This window comes from Leuresthes tenuis, unplaced genomic scaffold (genome assembly GCF_036924035.1).
Source record: "Leuresthes tenuis unplaced genomic scaffold, fLeuTen1.0.hap1 SCAF_8, whole genome shotgun sequence".
In the NCBI taxonomy this organism is placed as follows: domain Eukaryota; kingdom Metazoa; phylum Chordata; class Actinopteri; order Atheriniformes; family Atherinopsidae; genus Leuresthes; species Leuresthes tenuis.
The window spans coordinates 12,194,844-12,212,895 of record NW_027325362.1 but is presented as its reverse complement, the minus strand read 5'-3'; the positions used below and the strand labels follow the sequence as shown (position 1 = coordinate 12,212,895).

Sequence of the window (18,052 nt, the reverse complement as noted above, 5' to 3'; positions counted from 1 at the left end):
CTCACCAGGGAGGAGAAGTCTGAGTAAACGGCAGTACTTTTGCGTTGTCATGTCTCAAAAAGAGTTCAGAAGCTCCGAGAAACCATTTTGACACAATCAATTCATGGATGCTCCCAGTGTCTGATTGCGGAGGATTCTCTCCCACCCCCCTGCCTCATCCGCTTAACTTTTCGGTTTTCGGTGTGCGCACGAGTCAATGCTTTTGCGTCTCTTTTACGCTTAGATTTTCATGGGTAAACATAATTTGTTGTAGCCTTTTTTTTTTTTTTTTTTGGTGCAAACTCTATTCGGTCCGTCAAGATGCAGTTCCGCACTGTCCTTGACGTTAATGTTGTGGACGTGCAAAAGAGGAGGAATCCCTCCAAACACTATGTAAGTCGCTTACTCTTGCTGTCTTTGTGCTGTGTTCTTGGATCAACTTAGATGAGATTTTCCTCTTAAACCGCCCCGAAAGTTAGCGGTGGCTCTAAGTGGATAAGTGGCATCTAAAATGTCAGTGTTTACTTTAGGTTACATTCACAAATAGTTTTCAACAAGAAAATAAAAGCAAGTCAATCAACCTGAATATATATATATATATATATATATATATATATATTGAAAACATGTATTTACCGGAGAGAACAATGTGTCAACTAGATTGCATTGAAAATATAATCCGAGATACATTTTCTCATATGCTAATTATTTAACACACTCTTTAAAACCTAATGTTTCCTTCAGAAGCAACTGAGGCTGTTGGTATGTGACCATAACATATGTGACCTGTTACACATTCATATTTCCATTGTTTTAGGCAGTATTCTGATTGTACTCAGCATAAAACGTAAGAATCCTCAAAGAGTTTTGAATAAAAAGAAAAACAAAACTGTCAGCAGGTTTCCATTAGTTTTAAAAGGAATGAGACATGTTTTTGTAAATGTCTGAAGTGCTCCCTGTAGTTTCAGATGAACACACAGTTGTCTGGGTCCTGACAGTGGGAGGAAAAGTGGACACTTAGGTTGTTGCTTGCAAGCCACCAGTAATTTTGAAGACTTAACCAGCATCTGGGAAGACAAAAGTGGCATTTGCAGACATGTTTATTTACTATTAAGTCTTCGTATTGGCTATATGACGTGGGCCTGCTGCCTTTTTCTCCAGCAAGTATTTGATTTACTGTCTGTACATCAAGCTCACATGAAGGGCATTTTATTCATGTTTGTGAGCACAATAACAAAGAGAGATGAGAGTGAGCTGTCGTCTGAAGTGTGTAACTCATGTCTGACTGCTGATGTGATTAAATGCTTCACAAGACTAAAGAAATAAACAAACAAAAGACGCAGTTTATGGTAACAAAGGTTTTAAGAGAGTTGGTGTCAGTTGAGTATACTCTGCAACACAGCGTGAACGTGGTTAGACAAATATATAACACACAAGACTGACTTTACTACCCAGTGACCGTATCTTTATCATATCCTGTATGGAAGTATTTCCCATGTCACATGTTTCTGTTACATCCAGCTGCTGCTGCCATAAGAAACACACTATCACTGTGTTTCTGGCTGACTGTTCAGCCACAAAGATGACACAACATTAAAAGGGAGGTGAAAAAAAGACCAAACAGCATTGATAACTAATGAGAAGTGGCAGGAAAACAGTTAAAAGCCTTTTCACGAGCCATTTCACCACCTTTAAACTGTGACATTACACTGCAGTCTGGGGCTATGCAGTTTATGCCATGTAACATACATGTCGATGGGAGAGAATTTGTGGATCAGGAGCTGTTGTTTAAGATAACAAGGATCAAATTTATCTTCTTGTTTGGAGGGAATCATGTGATCGAATGTTATCACACCTGGATGTGATTCGGGTACAAGTTGCGCGGCTTCCAAACACATTCCCATGTACACGTCATCAATAGGAAGAATGGGAATGGACATGGACTTTATATGAATGACTAAAGCTGTGTAGCTAGATAAAAGGTAGCCTGCACCACCGCAGTAGGGTGGGTAACTGTCTGACTCATGCACCTGAACTGGAACGAAATACTTGCTTCGTGGCCATCGAACGGGATTCGAATCTGTGATCAAATGGCCCGTAAAGAGATGCTTGCTTGTGTTGTTGTGCCTGAGGCTTTGGAGATACTCAACCATGTTGTCTGTGTGGGCAAACACGTCATCGTCACCATTTAGCAGGAAACGAGCATGCAGACAGCGTCTTTCCATCCATTCGAGAAAGAGCATCTGCTTCAGAGTGAGGTTGAAAAACGATTCATTGAAGTCCCACTGGAGGATGTCGTTGTGCTCCCGATGTTCGAGTGCAAGGATCTTGTTATTTCTCTCTCTCTCAAAACCAGTACCTGATGTTCCTGAGATGAAGACCCTTCGGATCAACGCCCCCCTGTGCAGCCTCTCTTTCGCCCATGTTTTGCGCACCACTTCTCTGCGCTCATAGTTCTTCGGTGAGCTTTTAATGACGATCAAAAGGAAGATGTCTTCTGGCTCATCGGATGATCCGCATTTGTCAGGGAGGTCCAGTATCATGGGGAAATGGCGACAGTGGCGATAGTAGAGAAAATCTTGAATCTCACGAGAAAGAAAGCTGAAGCCTAAAATGTTGGCAGCATTCATGTTTTGTTGGCATCTTGGCAGTGAGGACACATCATGTGAGGACCTGTCATTCTCTCCTTCAAATCCTACGTCTTCTTGGGAACCGACGAGAGAGTATTTTATCTCAGTGTTGTCACTACTGTAATTCAAAACGGCGCAAAGGGCTCCCAACAGCAAGAATGTTGCGGCGCCGATGTTTATCACTCTTGAAAATCTGCAGTGAGAAAAATTAAACTGTTGTTCAAATCAGATAATTCAGTCGGCATAATGTGTTGTAATAAAGTGAAAACTAGTTAGGTAAACACTACGTAGGTTCCAAAACTGATCCCAGTCAGAATGTAAATAAACAGTAAAATGTTTCTTTCTTAGTCCAATTTTCATTCATTAAATCGTTCATTCAAATCATTACAAATCAAACCATTCACTAAATACAGGCGAAATATTAAACGTCAATACTGGCTATTTAAGTGGAAATAAGATACATAATTAGAGATTGTCCCTGACATTGTTTTCATAAAAAAAAAAGAATGAATGAATGTCATTTTTAGGATCAAGGGTTTTGCTCCCTGCACTTCATGAAAGAAACTAGTTAATATGCATTTGGCCATTTTTAAAAAGTGTTAAAGTTAACATCAGCCTGGATGGCATGTTTAATTTTTTACACCAAAATGTATATATTAAACAAGCAAAAACTACAAGAAACAAAAAAAAGGGTTGAAAAATGCACAAGTAATCTAAATGTAGTTGGGGAGCTTATCTGAAGACAATGAATAGAGCTAACACGAAGGATAAGGCAGGAAGAATATATTAATGTCCAGGTTTTAGACCAATGAAAACTCACATAAATAATAGAAGATATTCTTCAATAATTACCTGATCATGTTGACAGTTCAAATGAGCATCTTGTGGATCTCACTTTGATTAACTGTGAGGTTCCAGGAAAGATGGCTGCGGCGCGTGGAGTTTAGTCACTCGGGCAGCACCTGTGCTTTGTGCCCAAATAACGCAACAGCATTTGCTTTATTTAGATTTGGCATAGATAATGTAGAGAAAATCTGGTAGAACGGGAAACAGGCAAGTTGATTTGTGAAGAACCAGTTTCCTTCTTGTATCAGTTGTGATAGCAGTGATGACCTGTACACCATACCATTTATGACGAGTTCAACTATTAATGTTTCAAAGTAGCACGAGTGGAAATATCCAATGCCATATATTATGTATGTGTATATATATATATATATATATATATATATATATGTGTGTGTATTATGGCATGATGTTCAGGAAATTAATCTTTGAATATATGAAATTAAACTTTGTATCGGGAGGATTTATTTATTTCCTAACGGCAATGCCATAGTGTGTATATATATATATATACATTATATATGTTGCGGCTTTCCAATCCCTGTATAGCCGCTTGAGAGGATGAGAATAGAATAGGTCCTGTATGTTTTGTCTGACATGCTGATGCTCAGTTAAACACGGTGGGTCCAGGTAAGTTTAGAGTATTTAATAATAAACACAAAAGAGTACGAGTGGCCTGATTTAAATGCGCAATATTAGATGGATTAACTTGTACACTTTTGCGTATGTATCAAAACAATACAACTAAACTAAAAGCGGTCAACCAAACTTACGGCTACCTAACTCGCCTCTCTCCTCTCTAGTGCAGGTGATTCAGCCCCTATTATAACCTATGACACATATCACTGTGCCAACCAGACCAAACAAATAAAAACCCCAAATAATGATGAGCAAAACAATATATGGCTCCTACAACATATATAAAGCAGATTTTTTTTTACTACTGAATTTCCTGTTGTTCTTATTTTGCTAACAAGAAGAACAGTTCCTAATTCACCCTTCTGTGTTACACTTCGATTGGGTCTAAACTAAGCAAAATAAACAAAATTGGTACACTTTTCTATGTAAGTTCATCTATTGAGACTCAACATACAATCAAGTATGCTTTTTTTCAGTTAAATGTACCGTGACATAAAAGCAAAAAATACAGATTGAGATACAAGGTGGTAATCAGAGCAAATAGGTAAGCAAAATGTCTAAGATCACAAGTAAGAAACATCCTTTAGCTATCATTACATTAACTACAGTGCATTTGTTAAACAGCTCATACATAGTTTGTGTTTGGTGTAATCTCAACTGTCACTTAGCGACGGGCTTTGTATTCCCTGGACAGGTCACCCATCCATCTCAGGGTCCATCACTGTAATTTTTCAAAGAAACATCAACAATCCTGTTTTTCCTGTGAGCACTTAACATAAGAAAACCAAGATTTTTGGAAAGGTCAGATGAATTATGCAGTCAGCAAGACTGACTCTTTGTTGATTTTCTAATGTCATTGTGAATGGTATGATATTTGAGCATCACTATAAATGAACAAAAGTGTAATTTAGGTTTTCAAAATATCTTTTGTAATCACAAAAATAATTCACAATGATACATATGTTGATGGGCTTCACGGTGGTGTAGTGGTTACCACCTTCCCGGCTGTGTGGAGTTTGCATGTTCTCGTTCTCCGTTTATGCGTGGGTTCTCTCTGGGTACGCCCCACCCCCCACTAAAAAACATGCATGTTAGGTGAATTGGTGACTGTAAATAGACCCTAGGAGTGAGTGTGAGCATGGATGGTTGTTTGCTTCATTTGTCTCTATGTGGCCGTGTGACGTCCAGAGTGTACCCTGCCTCTCGCCCAGTGACAGCTTGGATAGGCTCCAGCCCCCCCTGCAACTCTAAGTTGGATTAAGTGGGTATAGAAAAGGATGGATGGAGGAACATTTGGTGACAACTGCTAGCAATAGACAGTAATTTGATGATAGTGGCATAACTTGTTTGTCCACCATTTCGGTGTACGACCAAATTGATCTAAATTAAATTTTGTGTTTAATACCAATTAAAAATTCCATCAAGCTAACTTGTTACTTTTACGATTACTCTAAGCATCATGTTAATGTTGTCACTGTGCACATGTTGGCATTCTAAAAATTGCCTTGAGCATAAAGCACTACTGTGGCTACAACTAATTGTATGGCCCCAAACTAGTTTTATTCCTTTGTCCTGCTATGGTGTCACCTTACTGATTTTGAGTGTTCAGATGCAGTGAACCATGAGACATGTCTCAGCGGGACTGCAAAAATCAATTAGTCCATCAGCTTCAATTGAAATAATTAACCTGAGAGTTAAGATCAATTGCATCGTCCATCTCCTCCTGACGGAGACTCCCCAAGGCCTCTAAATTCAGGGCACAGACTTTTTCTCTTGGGATTAAAGCCGGATGTGAGGTTCCACATGGAAGTCCCCAAGAAGGAAGAATAGGAAGAAAAAAATAAAATGTAATTATCTATGAGCTAAGCAAGTGGAAATGCGTGTCCTGTTTGGGAGAGGAAAGAAGCAGCCCTTTGTCCTCTGTTTCCACTGGTCAACTGTCGCTTCCTTCTACAGACTTACCTCCCATATATATACAAATTTGCCGGCAGACTTTTGACTAACAGTCATCGTAATTTAATGCAGATCTTCCTACACAGTCACAAATGTGCATGTGTTTGTTGTGCTTAGTTGTTTTGAATCCCGAGTAAAAAGTGTAATTCTTTTACATAAAAGTTTTAAAGCCTCTGGTGTATCAGGCATGTTCACTGCAACCCCCTCAATCACTTCCCCCTGTTATCAAGATATTACTTCAGAATGATTAGTAGACTATCTGTGAAGCTCATGTTATATGGTCACAAAAAAATAAACATGGTTCATGGTTCCTCAGGGATTTATCTTCACAGGAATTGCCTAAATTCAGAACGTTTGATGAGGCTGTCTGTGTCTCATTAGCAAGCCGATGGAGAACTTGTTTGCCTCACTGCATGCTTATTTTACAGTAAAGTGTTTGCAGAACAAAATATTGCATTGCATTGCAAACCTGATCTCCTTGCAGCTTGCTACCATATGTGTAAGAGCTACTTTCGTAAACACTTGGTGCCAAACATGTCCAAGGACTATTAGGTTCAGCTGTCAGTTTATGAACCTCTGGGCATGCTTGGTTGTTTGTTGAGGTAGATTAAAGCTTTATTTTGGGAAAAGCAGTTATGTTGGATTTGGTAAATGGCAATGACTCTGGAAATGTTGGTCCCATTTCAGTTTCAGCTTGTGTAGGCAGTTTTCCCTGCAAAAGTGTTGTTGTGGTGGGCAGAGTTTCTACAAACGAGACCTACCCTGTTGTTGGGCTGTATTGTTTGGCACTCCTGTGCAACATTGCATGGAGGTCTTGGACGGTGCCTCAGAACTGGCAGACCGTGGTGGTGGTCCCTCTCTTTAAAAAGGGGAACCGAAGGGTGTGTTTGAACTACAGGGGGATCACACTTTTCAGCCTGGCTAGAAAATCTGTGCTGGAGAGATGTGGTTCAATGTGGTTTTTGTCCTGGTCTTTGAACATTGGACCAGCTTTTTACCTTATCAAGGATATTGGAGGGTGCATGTGAGTTTGCCCAATAAGTCTTCATGTGTTTTGTGGTTTTGGAGAGGGCTTCTGACTGTGTCGTTCGTGGTGTCCTGTGGGAGGTGCTGCAGGAGTATGGGGTATCAGGCCTCTTGTTACGGGCCATTTGGTCCCTGTACAACAGGAATGAAAGCTTGGTGTGCATAGCAGTAAGTTAAATGCATTTCATTGCATTTTTTTTACTTAGTCAGGGCTGCCCTTTGTCACTGATTCTGTTCATAACATTTATAGACAGAATTTCTAGGTGCAAGGCCCAGGGTCAGAGGGTTTCTTATTCAGTCGGCTTTGGATTTTTGCTTTTTGCAGACAATGTGGTCCTGTTGGCTTCGTCAAGAGGAGATCTCCAGCAGGCATGGGGGCAGTTTTCAGCTGAGTGTGAGGCAGCTCACTGCCTTAAGTGGAGGAGTTCAAGTATTTTGAGTTCTTGTTCACAAATGAGGGTAGAAAGAAGTGGGCACGGCAGGGCATTGTTTGCAGTGCTGCGGATGTCTGTCTTGGCTACTTTCCGGCTCTCATCTATGGTAAAGAGCTGTGGGTTGTGACCGACCCTGGTCACTGCTCCTCCACATCAAAAGGAGCCAGTTGAGGTGGTGAGGGCATCTGGTCAGGATCTTCTGGACATCTACCCTGGTGACTTGTTCTCCCGTGAAGAGGCATTGGGGCAGACCTGGGACCTACCAGAAAGACTGTAACTCAGTTAGCTTGGAAATGACTGTGTCCCCTCAGAAGAGCTTGAGGAGGTGGATGAAAATGGATAGATGAATGGAGGGGAATAAGTATACACTACCCCTAGTTAAATGCACTCAAGCTCAAATGTGATGTAATTCATCAAGAATGGCTTTAATGACCTAACACGTGAAATCTATTCACCCCCTCATTGACCCACTGATAGCTTTCCAATGTGTGACTGAAACAGAGGAACCTAATGAGTTTGTTTGACCTCTGTGGACCTTTGAAGTTAAGTAATAAGGGTTAAAGCGGTACTGTGGTGTCTTTGACAAAGATACTTTGTTTCAAACCATCTTTTTTTGTCTGTGCTTTCCACATTAGGTGTACCTGATCAACGTCACTTACTCAGACTCCACTTCCCATGTCGTCTACCGGAGATACAGCAAGTTCTTTGATTTGCAGGTATGGTATACAGGCAAAGTAACACAATGCTTTTATAAGTTTAATTTATAGCAGCACAGGAAGTTGCTCAAAAGCCATAAAGTTTTACATTTTCTTTCAGGAATCGCCTTCATATGTCTTCATCATACTGTCACATTATATCCTATGAGGTCAGTCTGACCTTTTGGTCACTTGTATCTGCTCAGCTGCTGCAAGCAGTGCGTTTCATGAAAGGTCTCATTTAAGATGACAGCTTGTAAATAGGGAAATGGGGGAAATCCAGTCCTTTGCAGAGGCAAGGAAAAACATGACCTCAGCCAGAATGTAGAATGCAGCACGGAGCAAAGACTCTAGGAACTTTTAATCCTAAAACATTGAGTGAAATATCTGCATTTTTTTAAAACAATGACTCCAGTGTGCAGCTTTTTGTTGTCAAGAAAGCAAATCTAAACTTTAACATAGTCTTAAAAGACATTTAAACCTAAATAAATGGACAGTTTATCACGTAGTTTCCTTGCAAAAGGTTGTCTCTGGCTCTTGTGTGATATCCCTCTCAGCCAGACTGCTCTCTACAGCCCTGTGGCTCCGGTGGGCTGGTTGCAGGAAACCCTTTGTTCTCTAGTCTCTTGCTAATAGCCAGGAAAATTCAGCCCTGGTCTGTTTGATTGAAACAGAGCTTCTCTCCTGTCTTTATAAACATTAGTCTTATCCATAGATCCCTCCTGCCCAGGTGTGTTTGTCTGGCCATGATAATCTGTGAAGAACAACACTCTGCAGCTGTCCATACAAAATAGTGAAGGGGATAAAATGTTTTATTTGTCCTGAAATGAACGTAGGCATTTATATGTCTACAGTGAAGCAAGCCAGCAAGAAAATTCAAGATTCATGTTTCATTTAGCTGCCGTCAAAGGAAGACTTCAATAAGCAGCTTCTCACTGATGGTTGACAAAACTTAATTGTACAATTAAGTAGAGGAGATTTTCTTTTTATAGAACAATGTAGTTGAAATCACGCAAAGACAAGTAAAGACAAAGTTTGAGCACAAGAAAGGTCAAGGTTTTTGGGAAATGAACAATTTTGGAGCCATAGATTTAAACAAAGAAATTTGAGGTTCGGAAAAGACAACTACAGCTACTTTATTTAATAGCATCATGCCTTCAAATAATTTCAGTAATAATGAACTATTACAGCCAACCTCTGGGCTCACTTTTCTAATGCCTGTAATCTAAGACTTGTGTCCTCCTAAGGCACACTAAGCTTTTGTTTATATGTCTGCCAACTGACACCTACCATTTTCTTCTATCCCTTTGCTCTTTGTCTGTTTGCAGTACAGGAACATGTTTTAAGTTTGTTTACAGGAAGCAGAGAAATAAATACATTTAGAACATTAATTCAGACCTGTCAAGGAGCAAGATCCAACAGTAGGCAGCTTTGTTGTTTGTCTATTGCAAACTTCTCCATTGCTCTTACCATAATTCATAACAGCTTCTCTTAGACTTAATTGTCATCAGTTATCTCATATACTTTTTATTGTATCTTCAATTCCTTGGCTCTTTTTCTTTTCTGCTGACCTAAATGAATTGAACTCTTTGTAACGTGCACACAGAGTTAAGTACACTGATTTCTTCTTGTTTCGACTTTTGTTTTCGCAGTATAGTAGTGCTTAGCCTCTTTGTGGTGTCAAAAGGAAATGTTTGACCTGAACATGTCTGACATAAGCAGAAATGGTCAGTATATCAAGAGAGTCCCCCCCCCCCACTTTACACACTCATCAACCACGGCGGACAGAGCACCCGGGTCACAGCATTCCAGGGAGGATTGTGGAGCGTGCAAGCTGGCCTGGCTTGTTTTAGGATTGTGCTTTACTCTGTCTGCATTATAATTTGCCCACACATGTCGGGACTTTAAAAAAATATATATATATCAGAAAAAAAAAACAGTCATTATACATGGGCTGGCATACGAGGGAAGATAGACTAATGGCTAAAATATATTGTGAATTAAAACATTATTACTCCCTTTAACCTTTAATCTCGACAAATAGTATTTTGCAAAACCCATAAAAGTTGATGCAGCAGAATCAGAGATAAATTGTCCACAAGCCTTTCAATCCCTGAGATTTTAGACAGAAATTTGTATGTGTTATGGTCATATATGCTTATGTAGTCTCAAGTTGCATGTCTCAAGCATAGTTTAGTAAAATGCTTCAGAGGTGGGATGCTCTGCTCTATTTCTAACTCCACACATTTTTTCCATCTCCAAACATGCAGTCATCGTTTCAAACCGCCACTGACTGAAGTGATCACTTTTAATGCAGTATATCCCACTGCATGCTGCTTCTTCTTGAGCTCCAAAAGGTCTTATTCAGCACACAGTAGATCTGTAAATACCTTTGCGCAAAATTGTTGATGAAACCTTTATAAGAATACCTGAGTTGTGGAATAATAAGCCCATAGATCCCCTTTGCACTTACAAGGGGATTCTCTCCAAGGGTGCATTCCGAGAAGGATGAGGGAAGTATCTAAGTTTCAATCATGATAAGAGCTGCTGGAATTCTTCAAATTTGAAAGAAAGGAGCTTCAGTGCTCCCTTTGTTTTCTCCTTTAGCACTGGCCAGAGCTGGACTATCCTGAGGGAAAAGAAAATAATTCTGTCCCACAATTCCTTGCACCTGCAACTTTCAATGGATTGCTAGATTATTTTTATACCAGCCTATATACTGGAATTCATGTTAATAAATTTGATGACAAGAGGGTAAGTGTTGGCAGCCTGTGACAGCCTTTCACAAAAAACTACAGGAGGTACATTTTTTTTACTATTCATCTGGATCCCAAATAAATGGTTTCTGAAGGATTGTTGCGCCACAATCTATCTGCAGTAAACAACCATGAAGGAGGTGTCAAAACAATCAGATTGTTTTCCCACTTGAACATTCCTCCTAACTTCCCCATGTCTGAGATTCCACACAGAACAGTATCTGTGTCTGCTTCACAGTGTGGTCTATTGTCGTCTGCTCCTCCCTCCTTTCTCATGTGAGTGCAGTTAAGTAAGAAAGCTTCAACTGATCATCACTACTGTTACAGAAGCTGTTTTTATTTTTCCATTTATCCTTAATTTATGTTGTTTCCATCTTCAGGAATTTATTCAAAACAGTTCTTATCAACTGCTTGGAGCAGAATCAGAAATACTTTAGTGCAGAAGGAGGGATGTGATTACATCTTAGAACCTGTTTCTGCTTGAACATGTTTATTTTCCCGTGGGCAGCCTGCAGCTTTATACACTGAGGTTTCCTGGACTGAGTCTAAGCGAGAAATATGGATTAATTACGGCTTCCCTGGCCCCTGAATTCTCAGAATGAAAGATGCGCGTAATGTGAGAAATGTTTTCTTGCTGAGTTTAGTTCCAAGTTGTTTGGCTGTTGCCATGGAAATAGCTTTTACACCTGTCCTGTGGGGCTGTGAACACTTGCAGGCAGGTCCTGTGGGGTGATGTCATCCTCACTTCTGGAGAAGAAGCCTCACTGTCAGCACCGAGTGAACTTTCCCATTTTGGAGGGAGTGTCCGGCTACACTCAGCTTGCAAGCTGAATGTGCACTTTGGTGTGTCATATAAACAATACAGTTGCCAATGTACTGTTATAACAACTGTGATTTTTTTTTGGAAATTGCAGCCCTTGCTATAAAACTGTGTTATTGTCAACATATCCTAAAGAAAAACAGTCTGGTTTGTTTACATATTTCATTTCTTGCCCTCTCAGTTTTAAGAGAACAAGACTCTAATCTTGGTAAGATCAGATTTCTTACTACTAAAACCCACTGTGCATCTTTGGTTTACTAAGACCATTTTTTTGCACTCAGCCCTTTGCCTTCCCTTTAAAACACAATAAAGATGACTGTTTTTTTTCTAAAGAAAACCACTTCTTGCAAGCTGTTCATAGTTCAGAGGAGAGGGAAATGCCATGCTCTTAGAGAAAATTTGAGATTTAGCAAAGGCAGCAGATGCAATCAGAAAAAAAGAACCACAGGATGGGAAACAAAAACACCCCTTACTTCAGAAGTCCTACAAACAACTCCTACAGGTCCAGACAGACTGGATCCAACGTCACCCACCAAACTGGATTCTGTTTGTCCGCCTGGTTCTTTTTTGGCTCAACTTAGATGGAGACTTGTGTCCTGGGCCCCTCCTCCCAGCTGAGTGAGCATAAGCTTGATGCTTGCACTCTTCGCCGTTTGACAGAGCACATCTGGAACAAGGCAAGGCTAAACGATCAAGGAGGGGCAACATCTGGATTTCAAGCCCACTGACACTGTAGGATGCTCTCGTGTGCATTCATGATATGGGTGTAATTTATTGAAAGAGGAAACTAGAAACTTGTCTGTGATACAGATGCATACTTGATACATTTGCAATTTTTTTTTCAGAACTCACCAAAAGATGCTCATACATCATTCATAATGTGAAGCATATGGTGCTCTTACACAAAGGATGGACACATACATGTCTGAGCGGATACATGCTGGCAACATTAATGACTTTACACTGCATGCTGTTTCTTTTTCGCTGTCCAGCCTCGTGCCAGTAGATCGATCCAGTAAATGGACAGATGTATCAAGTGTTAACATCAAAGTGCTGATTATCCATTATTTATCCCAAATGCTTTTAGAGCTCCTTAAATGGCTTTCTTTTAAGGGCTTTTTTTCAGATAAGTGTGGGGGATGTAGCCCTGTCTGCTGCTCCAGTGATCAAAGTGAGACTGTTTGTAGCTGTGGGACTTTTCAGATGACGTTTAATTACACTCTGTTGAATTCATGCACTGTAACAATGAGGTCAATTGAAAGTTCATAATGGATTCTGTTTGTCTTTTTCTGTTGGCTCTGCCTTATAAACACAAGATAAAAGACAGTTAAGGCTTATTATAGTGGAATGTACATTTTTGGGGTTCTAAAAAGGAAGTTTTTGAGTTTCACTTCACAACTGATGATTCTAACACTCTCTTTTCTCTCTCCGTGGCGTTTATAGATGCGAATCCTCGACAAATTCCCAATTGAGGGAGGACAGAAGGATCCCAAAAAGAGAATCATTCCTTTTTTGCCAGGTGATAACTACTAAACACACTATACTCTATGGTACCATTGTCAGTATCACCATCTGTTTTAGAATAATTCAAACGACTTCACTGCTGAGGAACCCTACAAGACATTTTCATGCACAACTGCTATTTGTTGGTACTCCTACACATCCCATAGCACGGCCTACCACGTTGCATTGTTTTATCAGCTTCCATATTCCACTCTGGCCAAATCAATTTGTGGCCAGTCATGTCAGTAGGAGGTTTTGCAGTGGGAGATTTGTCTAATCTGATAAAATCATTGTGGACCAGAGCAGAGGAGAGTAGTGAAAAGATCCTTTGTTAGACAAGCAGAGCTACTCGGGTCTAATTTGATCTCTCTTTAAGCCAAACATGGAGTGAGTTGTATTCCGTTAGACGCAGCAAACTTCATAAAAGAGAGCTGTTTAGTGGGATTCATGCTATTAGATGCTGTTAGAGGTCAGTCCTTGGTGAGTCTGAAAGTAATGTTTAAGGGAAGCGCAATTAGGGGAGGGGTTCCTCTTTGTTCCCATTAATGTGTCCCTTAATAAAAAATTCTCACTTAGGCTGAGCACATCCAACTAACCAAATGTGGTTGACTACAAATGGTTTGTTTATGTGGGAGAGATTTTGTAAAACGTAAAAGGAATGAACACACTCAATAGACTGCGGACATTATAGGTTAGGCTTTTAACATCACAGAGACTCCTTTTAACTGAAAAGTAGTAAGGTGTTGGGGTGTGGAAGCAGATGACTTACTTCTATCCTCATGTCATATAGATTGATATTAAAACACAACACTTATGTCTAGTAATTAAGAAATAGTGGGAAAGTTTTAATAGTGTCATGATGGCAACCATCTGAAGGCACCAAAAAAATGGAATGAATTTTTGTCACTTTGGAGTTGTATCATAGGTGGGCACCAGCAAATCTGTAACTGAGGCTGCTGTTTTTGTATGATTTATTTACTTTTTTATATTTTAAGCCCTTGCAGTTCTGGAAAAAAAACTTGCGCTAGCTTTGTAGCACAGTCAGCTGAATTGGATGATGTTATCATGACTGTCAGGCAGCAGTGTTGGTCATCTTACTTTTAAAAAGTAATTAGTTACAGTTACCAATTACTTCTCCCAAAACGTAACTGAGTTAGTAACTCAGTTTCCTCGTTGTAAGAGTAATTAGTTATTCAGCAAAGTAACTGTGACGCTATTTTTTATGTTCTATACGCTATTACGTTCTATAACATCTTTAACTTTAAAGATGTTTATATTAACTGATTGAAGAATAAAATCACTATGTACAGTATTTTAGAACATTTGGTATTAATTTGAATTCATTAGAAGGAGCAGCAACAAATGTCATGTTAGCATGTGTTGATGTGAGGTGCTTCATAAGATTCGAGTTGCTTGAGGCAGACATGGATAAAGTCTTTTTTCCTGGGCATAGCGTGCAACTTACATAAACATTATTGCCTTTAATTAAAATTAGCGGACACTACCTTCGAATTTCCCTGGCTCGTCGGCATTGTCGCTGTCTTGTTGTATTTGGCGGCGTGAGCAGGGCATGATCTGCCCACCCAGCCAATCATCATTTGCAACGGCGTCATCATCCCCACCCCTGCTCTCTTCAGGCAGCTGATGTGTGGCCAAAATCAGTACTTTGCGCTTCATTCAACCAAATTGTAGCAACGAGCCACTTCACATCCTCAGTAATGGCAACGGCGTTGCAATGGTGGGAAAAGTAATTAATTAGATTACTCGTTACTGAAAAACATAACGCTGTTAGTAACGCCATTATACTCTTACACCGTTATTACCAACACTGTCAGGCAGTCATCTATAGACTTCAGTTCGAGGCAGTATTTAGATCGGTAGGATTCTTTTTGAATGAGTCACACATTTTATGGAGGACTCGCATGTACAATGTCGCATCATGTTCCAACATGTCCTCCTGTGAAATATATGTAATTCTATATTTTACGTTGTAATCTTTCCAAATTTCCCTTCTTTGGCATAGTTGGGCAGCAAATACCTTGATGTGGTAACCTGCACCAATATTTATGCAGTTTGACTGGCATCACACAGAACATCTATGTCTACTTAACCATCCCTGCTTGATATATAGCAGTTGAATAAAGGCCAACGTTTTTTAATAGACTTTAAAATTAAAAAAAGCAGTTGAAAAAAGCTGTACAGTCCTACACAAAGCAGACGTTTCGATTTATTGGTAATGCATCTACATCCCATCAGCAGTAAATTTAATAAGCTAACACTATAATGTTTCCTTTTTTTGAGGTTGAGTCTGCTGTCCTTGCTCTGTTTCTCTTAAGGTAAAGTCTTGTTTCGCCGCAGTCACATCCGAGATGTTGCTGTCAGAAGACTGAAGCACCTGGATAATTACTGCAAAGTAAGCCAAAACTCTGAATGTCTTAAAAAGTCCTCACAAATGTTCTTTCTTTTTTCAGTTTGTGTACAGCCCTTTTAGGTCACTCTTATATTCTTCTTGATTGGAAGAGCACTTTATGCGCCTTGAATATTTGCTGCAGTATTTTCAAGGCAGGCTTCAGGATTTATCTCCCAACACCAGCCTCAACAGGAAAGGAACTGCTCTATCTGCCCTGGTCATTTCCTGTCACCAACCTAAATAGGCAGCCTGTAAAGGAAACAAAGGAACTGGGGCATGCAGGGCTAAGAATGAATCAGCAGATTTACAGTAAAGTGTAGTAGTAAGCGCAGACCTGCCCCTCTTACATTCACCGGGGAAGAGAAGGGAATGTTGGGCAGGTGGGTTGCCATGTGAAGCAGCAGTTTTCATTTAGTCAGGATTTGTTGTGAAGCTTTCTTTTATATATTGTTTCTGTGAGTTTCTTTTCAGAATCTCCCGCAGTGGACTCAAGCTGGTTCTCTCACTATATCGCCCCTGTTTGTTTTCCTTTGTTTTAACCCTCTCCCTGAGCCCAGAGTCTTCTTCCTTCCCCTCCACACCCTTTACATCTCCGCCTGGTCCTCTGATCTCACTGCACAAACTTTTACAAAGCCGTTACTCCTCTACAAGTATAATTCAAATGTTTCTAAACATAAATGCAATCTGTTGAATGTGTTTATGCTGCAGCCAGTAGCTTTCTCCCTCCCTTGTCGCCAACAGGCTCTGATGAAGCTTCCCTCCCACATTTCCCAAAGTGAGGAGGTCCTTAAGTTCTTTGAAACCAACTCAGAGGACCTCAACCCTCCCACAGAGTGAGTAACTGGAGCTATGTTCTGGAAAACATAAGCTGTTATTGAGCATTAGCATCCCCTCTGTCATATGAGCTGTGAGATATCAAACATTGCCCTCTGGTGGGTTGTAAACACTGTGTGTGTTTGTGTGGTTCAGCAGCTGGGACCTTTCATTTGTGCTGCTGACCCGCCCTGATCTGCAGGCTTAGCTGTGTCTGAGATGATTGATTGATACTGGTTGAGAAGCACTGTGTTTTATTAATAAAGATTTCAAGGAGGTGACATCTGATGCCAGAACAAATGAGGAAGGATCAGTGGTGTCATGAGATGCAGGGAGTTCAAGTCTCAGGGCAGATAAGATCCTCACTCCAGCCATTTGTCATATTCAGTTCAAAGTCAGAGTGGGAGTAATTACAGTACTGGCTGGCCGAGCTTACTCTTTTTTTATCTTTTCTGTTTCTACTCTTTAAAAGCTGTGTCTTGTTTGCACACTCCGAAGTAGAAAATAGTGTTGAGCGGGCACCTCTAACCTTCAGTACCCATGCATGTTAATCCCTCTTCAAAGAGAGAGTCTCCTGCTGTCTCAGAGATGGTCCCGTGCAGCTTAAAGTGAGATGTTGAAGTCTAAAAGCCATCCCACCCACACACTGCCTTTTGGATCTGGGCCACTTCAGCTGGACTTTTTTTTTATGTTGTAAGTTCTCACAATCACAGCAAACGTGTTCCTGTGTTTCTATTAAGCCGAGTGAGTGAACTACAGTAAATTGATTTGTCTAATCAATGTGTTAACTCTTAAAAAGTGGGAATTTTAGAAATATAACAGAAAACAATTTTTTTTATTCTCAATGTTCAGGTTTTGAAATTGTGACAACATGTTGTAAAAGAAGTTGAACTTTTATCCAGTCAAACTAACAGGTGACATGTATGTAAACTCACGTCTCACGTGAAATGTAAGCTCACGTCATTATTCAATCCGTGTTGGTTCAGCACTGTTGTTGTCAGAGTCCTCGTGTAACACTGCCATCTAATGTTCAACAGACGTCACTATATAGATTTGAAAGGAAATAAAAATAGATTGATCTAATGCTGCTCCGCCACAAGAGGGAGCCTTGCAACAGGATTTTAAAAACAGGATGTTTTTCCTAATTTTTTGGAAATTAAACATAACATGCCTTTGGTATGAGGCAGAGCTTCTGTGCTCTTATCGTGCAAACAAAACTGCTCAGAGTGTGAGCAGAAACACAAACTGGAAAAAAAAAACACAACTTGCTCTTCTTTTAAGATTTTAGAGTTACTTTGACAACAAACAGATGAGTAAAGGAAAAAAAGTTCAATGTGGCTTTGGGATGGACTCTGTGTATGAAATTGTACCTTTTTACCTTTTGGATAGTTAATCATTAGGGCTAGAGGAATTGTTTTTAGATAACTTTAACAAAGTGTTGACCAGAGTATCTATGATACATTTTGGGGTCTCTGATTGAAGTCAACAGCTGAATTTACACAAATGATTCAAAGACCATTGCTGCAGGGAGAGTGTTAAGCAAAACTA

At 40.0% G+C, this 18,052-nt stretch overlaps 3 protein-coding genes across 3 annotated transcripts in view; 2 read left to right on the top strand and 1 right to left on the bottom strand.

Moving 5' to 3' along the window:
* The first annotated feature begins 179 nt into the window (after positions 1-179).
* LOC140312962 (SH3 and PX domain-containing protein 2A-like) lies at positions 180-16,515 on the top strand. Its single transcript, XM_072390868.1, has 4 exons — positions 180-372; positions 8,143-8,223; positions 13,222-13,297; positions 15,618-16,515. The coding sequence occupies exons 1-4, from the start codon at positions 301-303 to the stop codon at positions 15,770-15,772; spliced, it is 384 nt and encodes a 127-aa protein (XP_072246969.1). The 5' UTR covers positions 180-300; the 3' UTR covers positions 15,773-16,515.
* Positions 1,419-3,592, bottom strand: LOC140312958 (N-acetyllactosaminide beta-1,3-N-acetylglucosaminyltransferase 3-like). The gene is made up of 2 exons (XM_072390859.1): positions 3,462-3,592; positions 1,419-2,802 (listed from the first exon to the last, which is right to left on the bottom strand). The coding sequence occupies exons 1-2, from the start codon at positions 3,467-3,469 to the stop codon at positions 1,671-1,673; spliced, it is 1,140 nt and encodes a 379-aa protein (XP_072246960.1). The 5' UTR covers positions 3,470-3,592; the 3' UTR covers positions 1,419-1,670.
* The window catches only part of LOC140312960 (SH3 and PX domain-containing protein 2A-like), a 38,775-nt gene continuing 36,368 nt past the window's right edge, over positions 15,646-18,052 (top strand). Inside the window, exon 1 of the mRNA XM_072390866.1 lies at positions 15,646-15,694. The gene's annotated coding sequence lies outside the window, so the exon portion shown is untranslated. The remainder of the gene's footprint in view (positions 15,695-18,052) is intronic.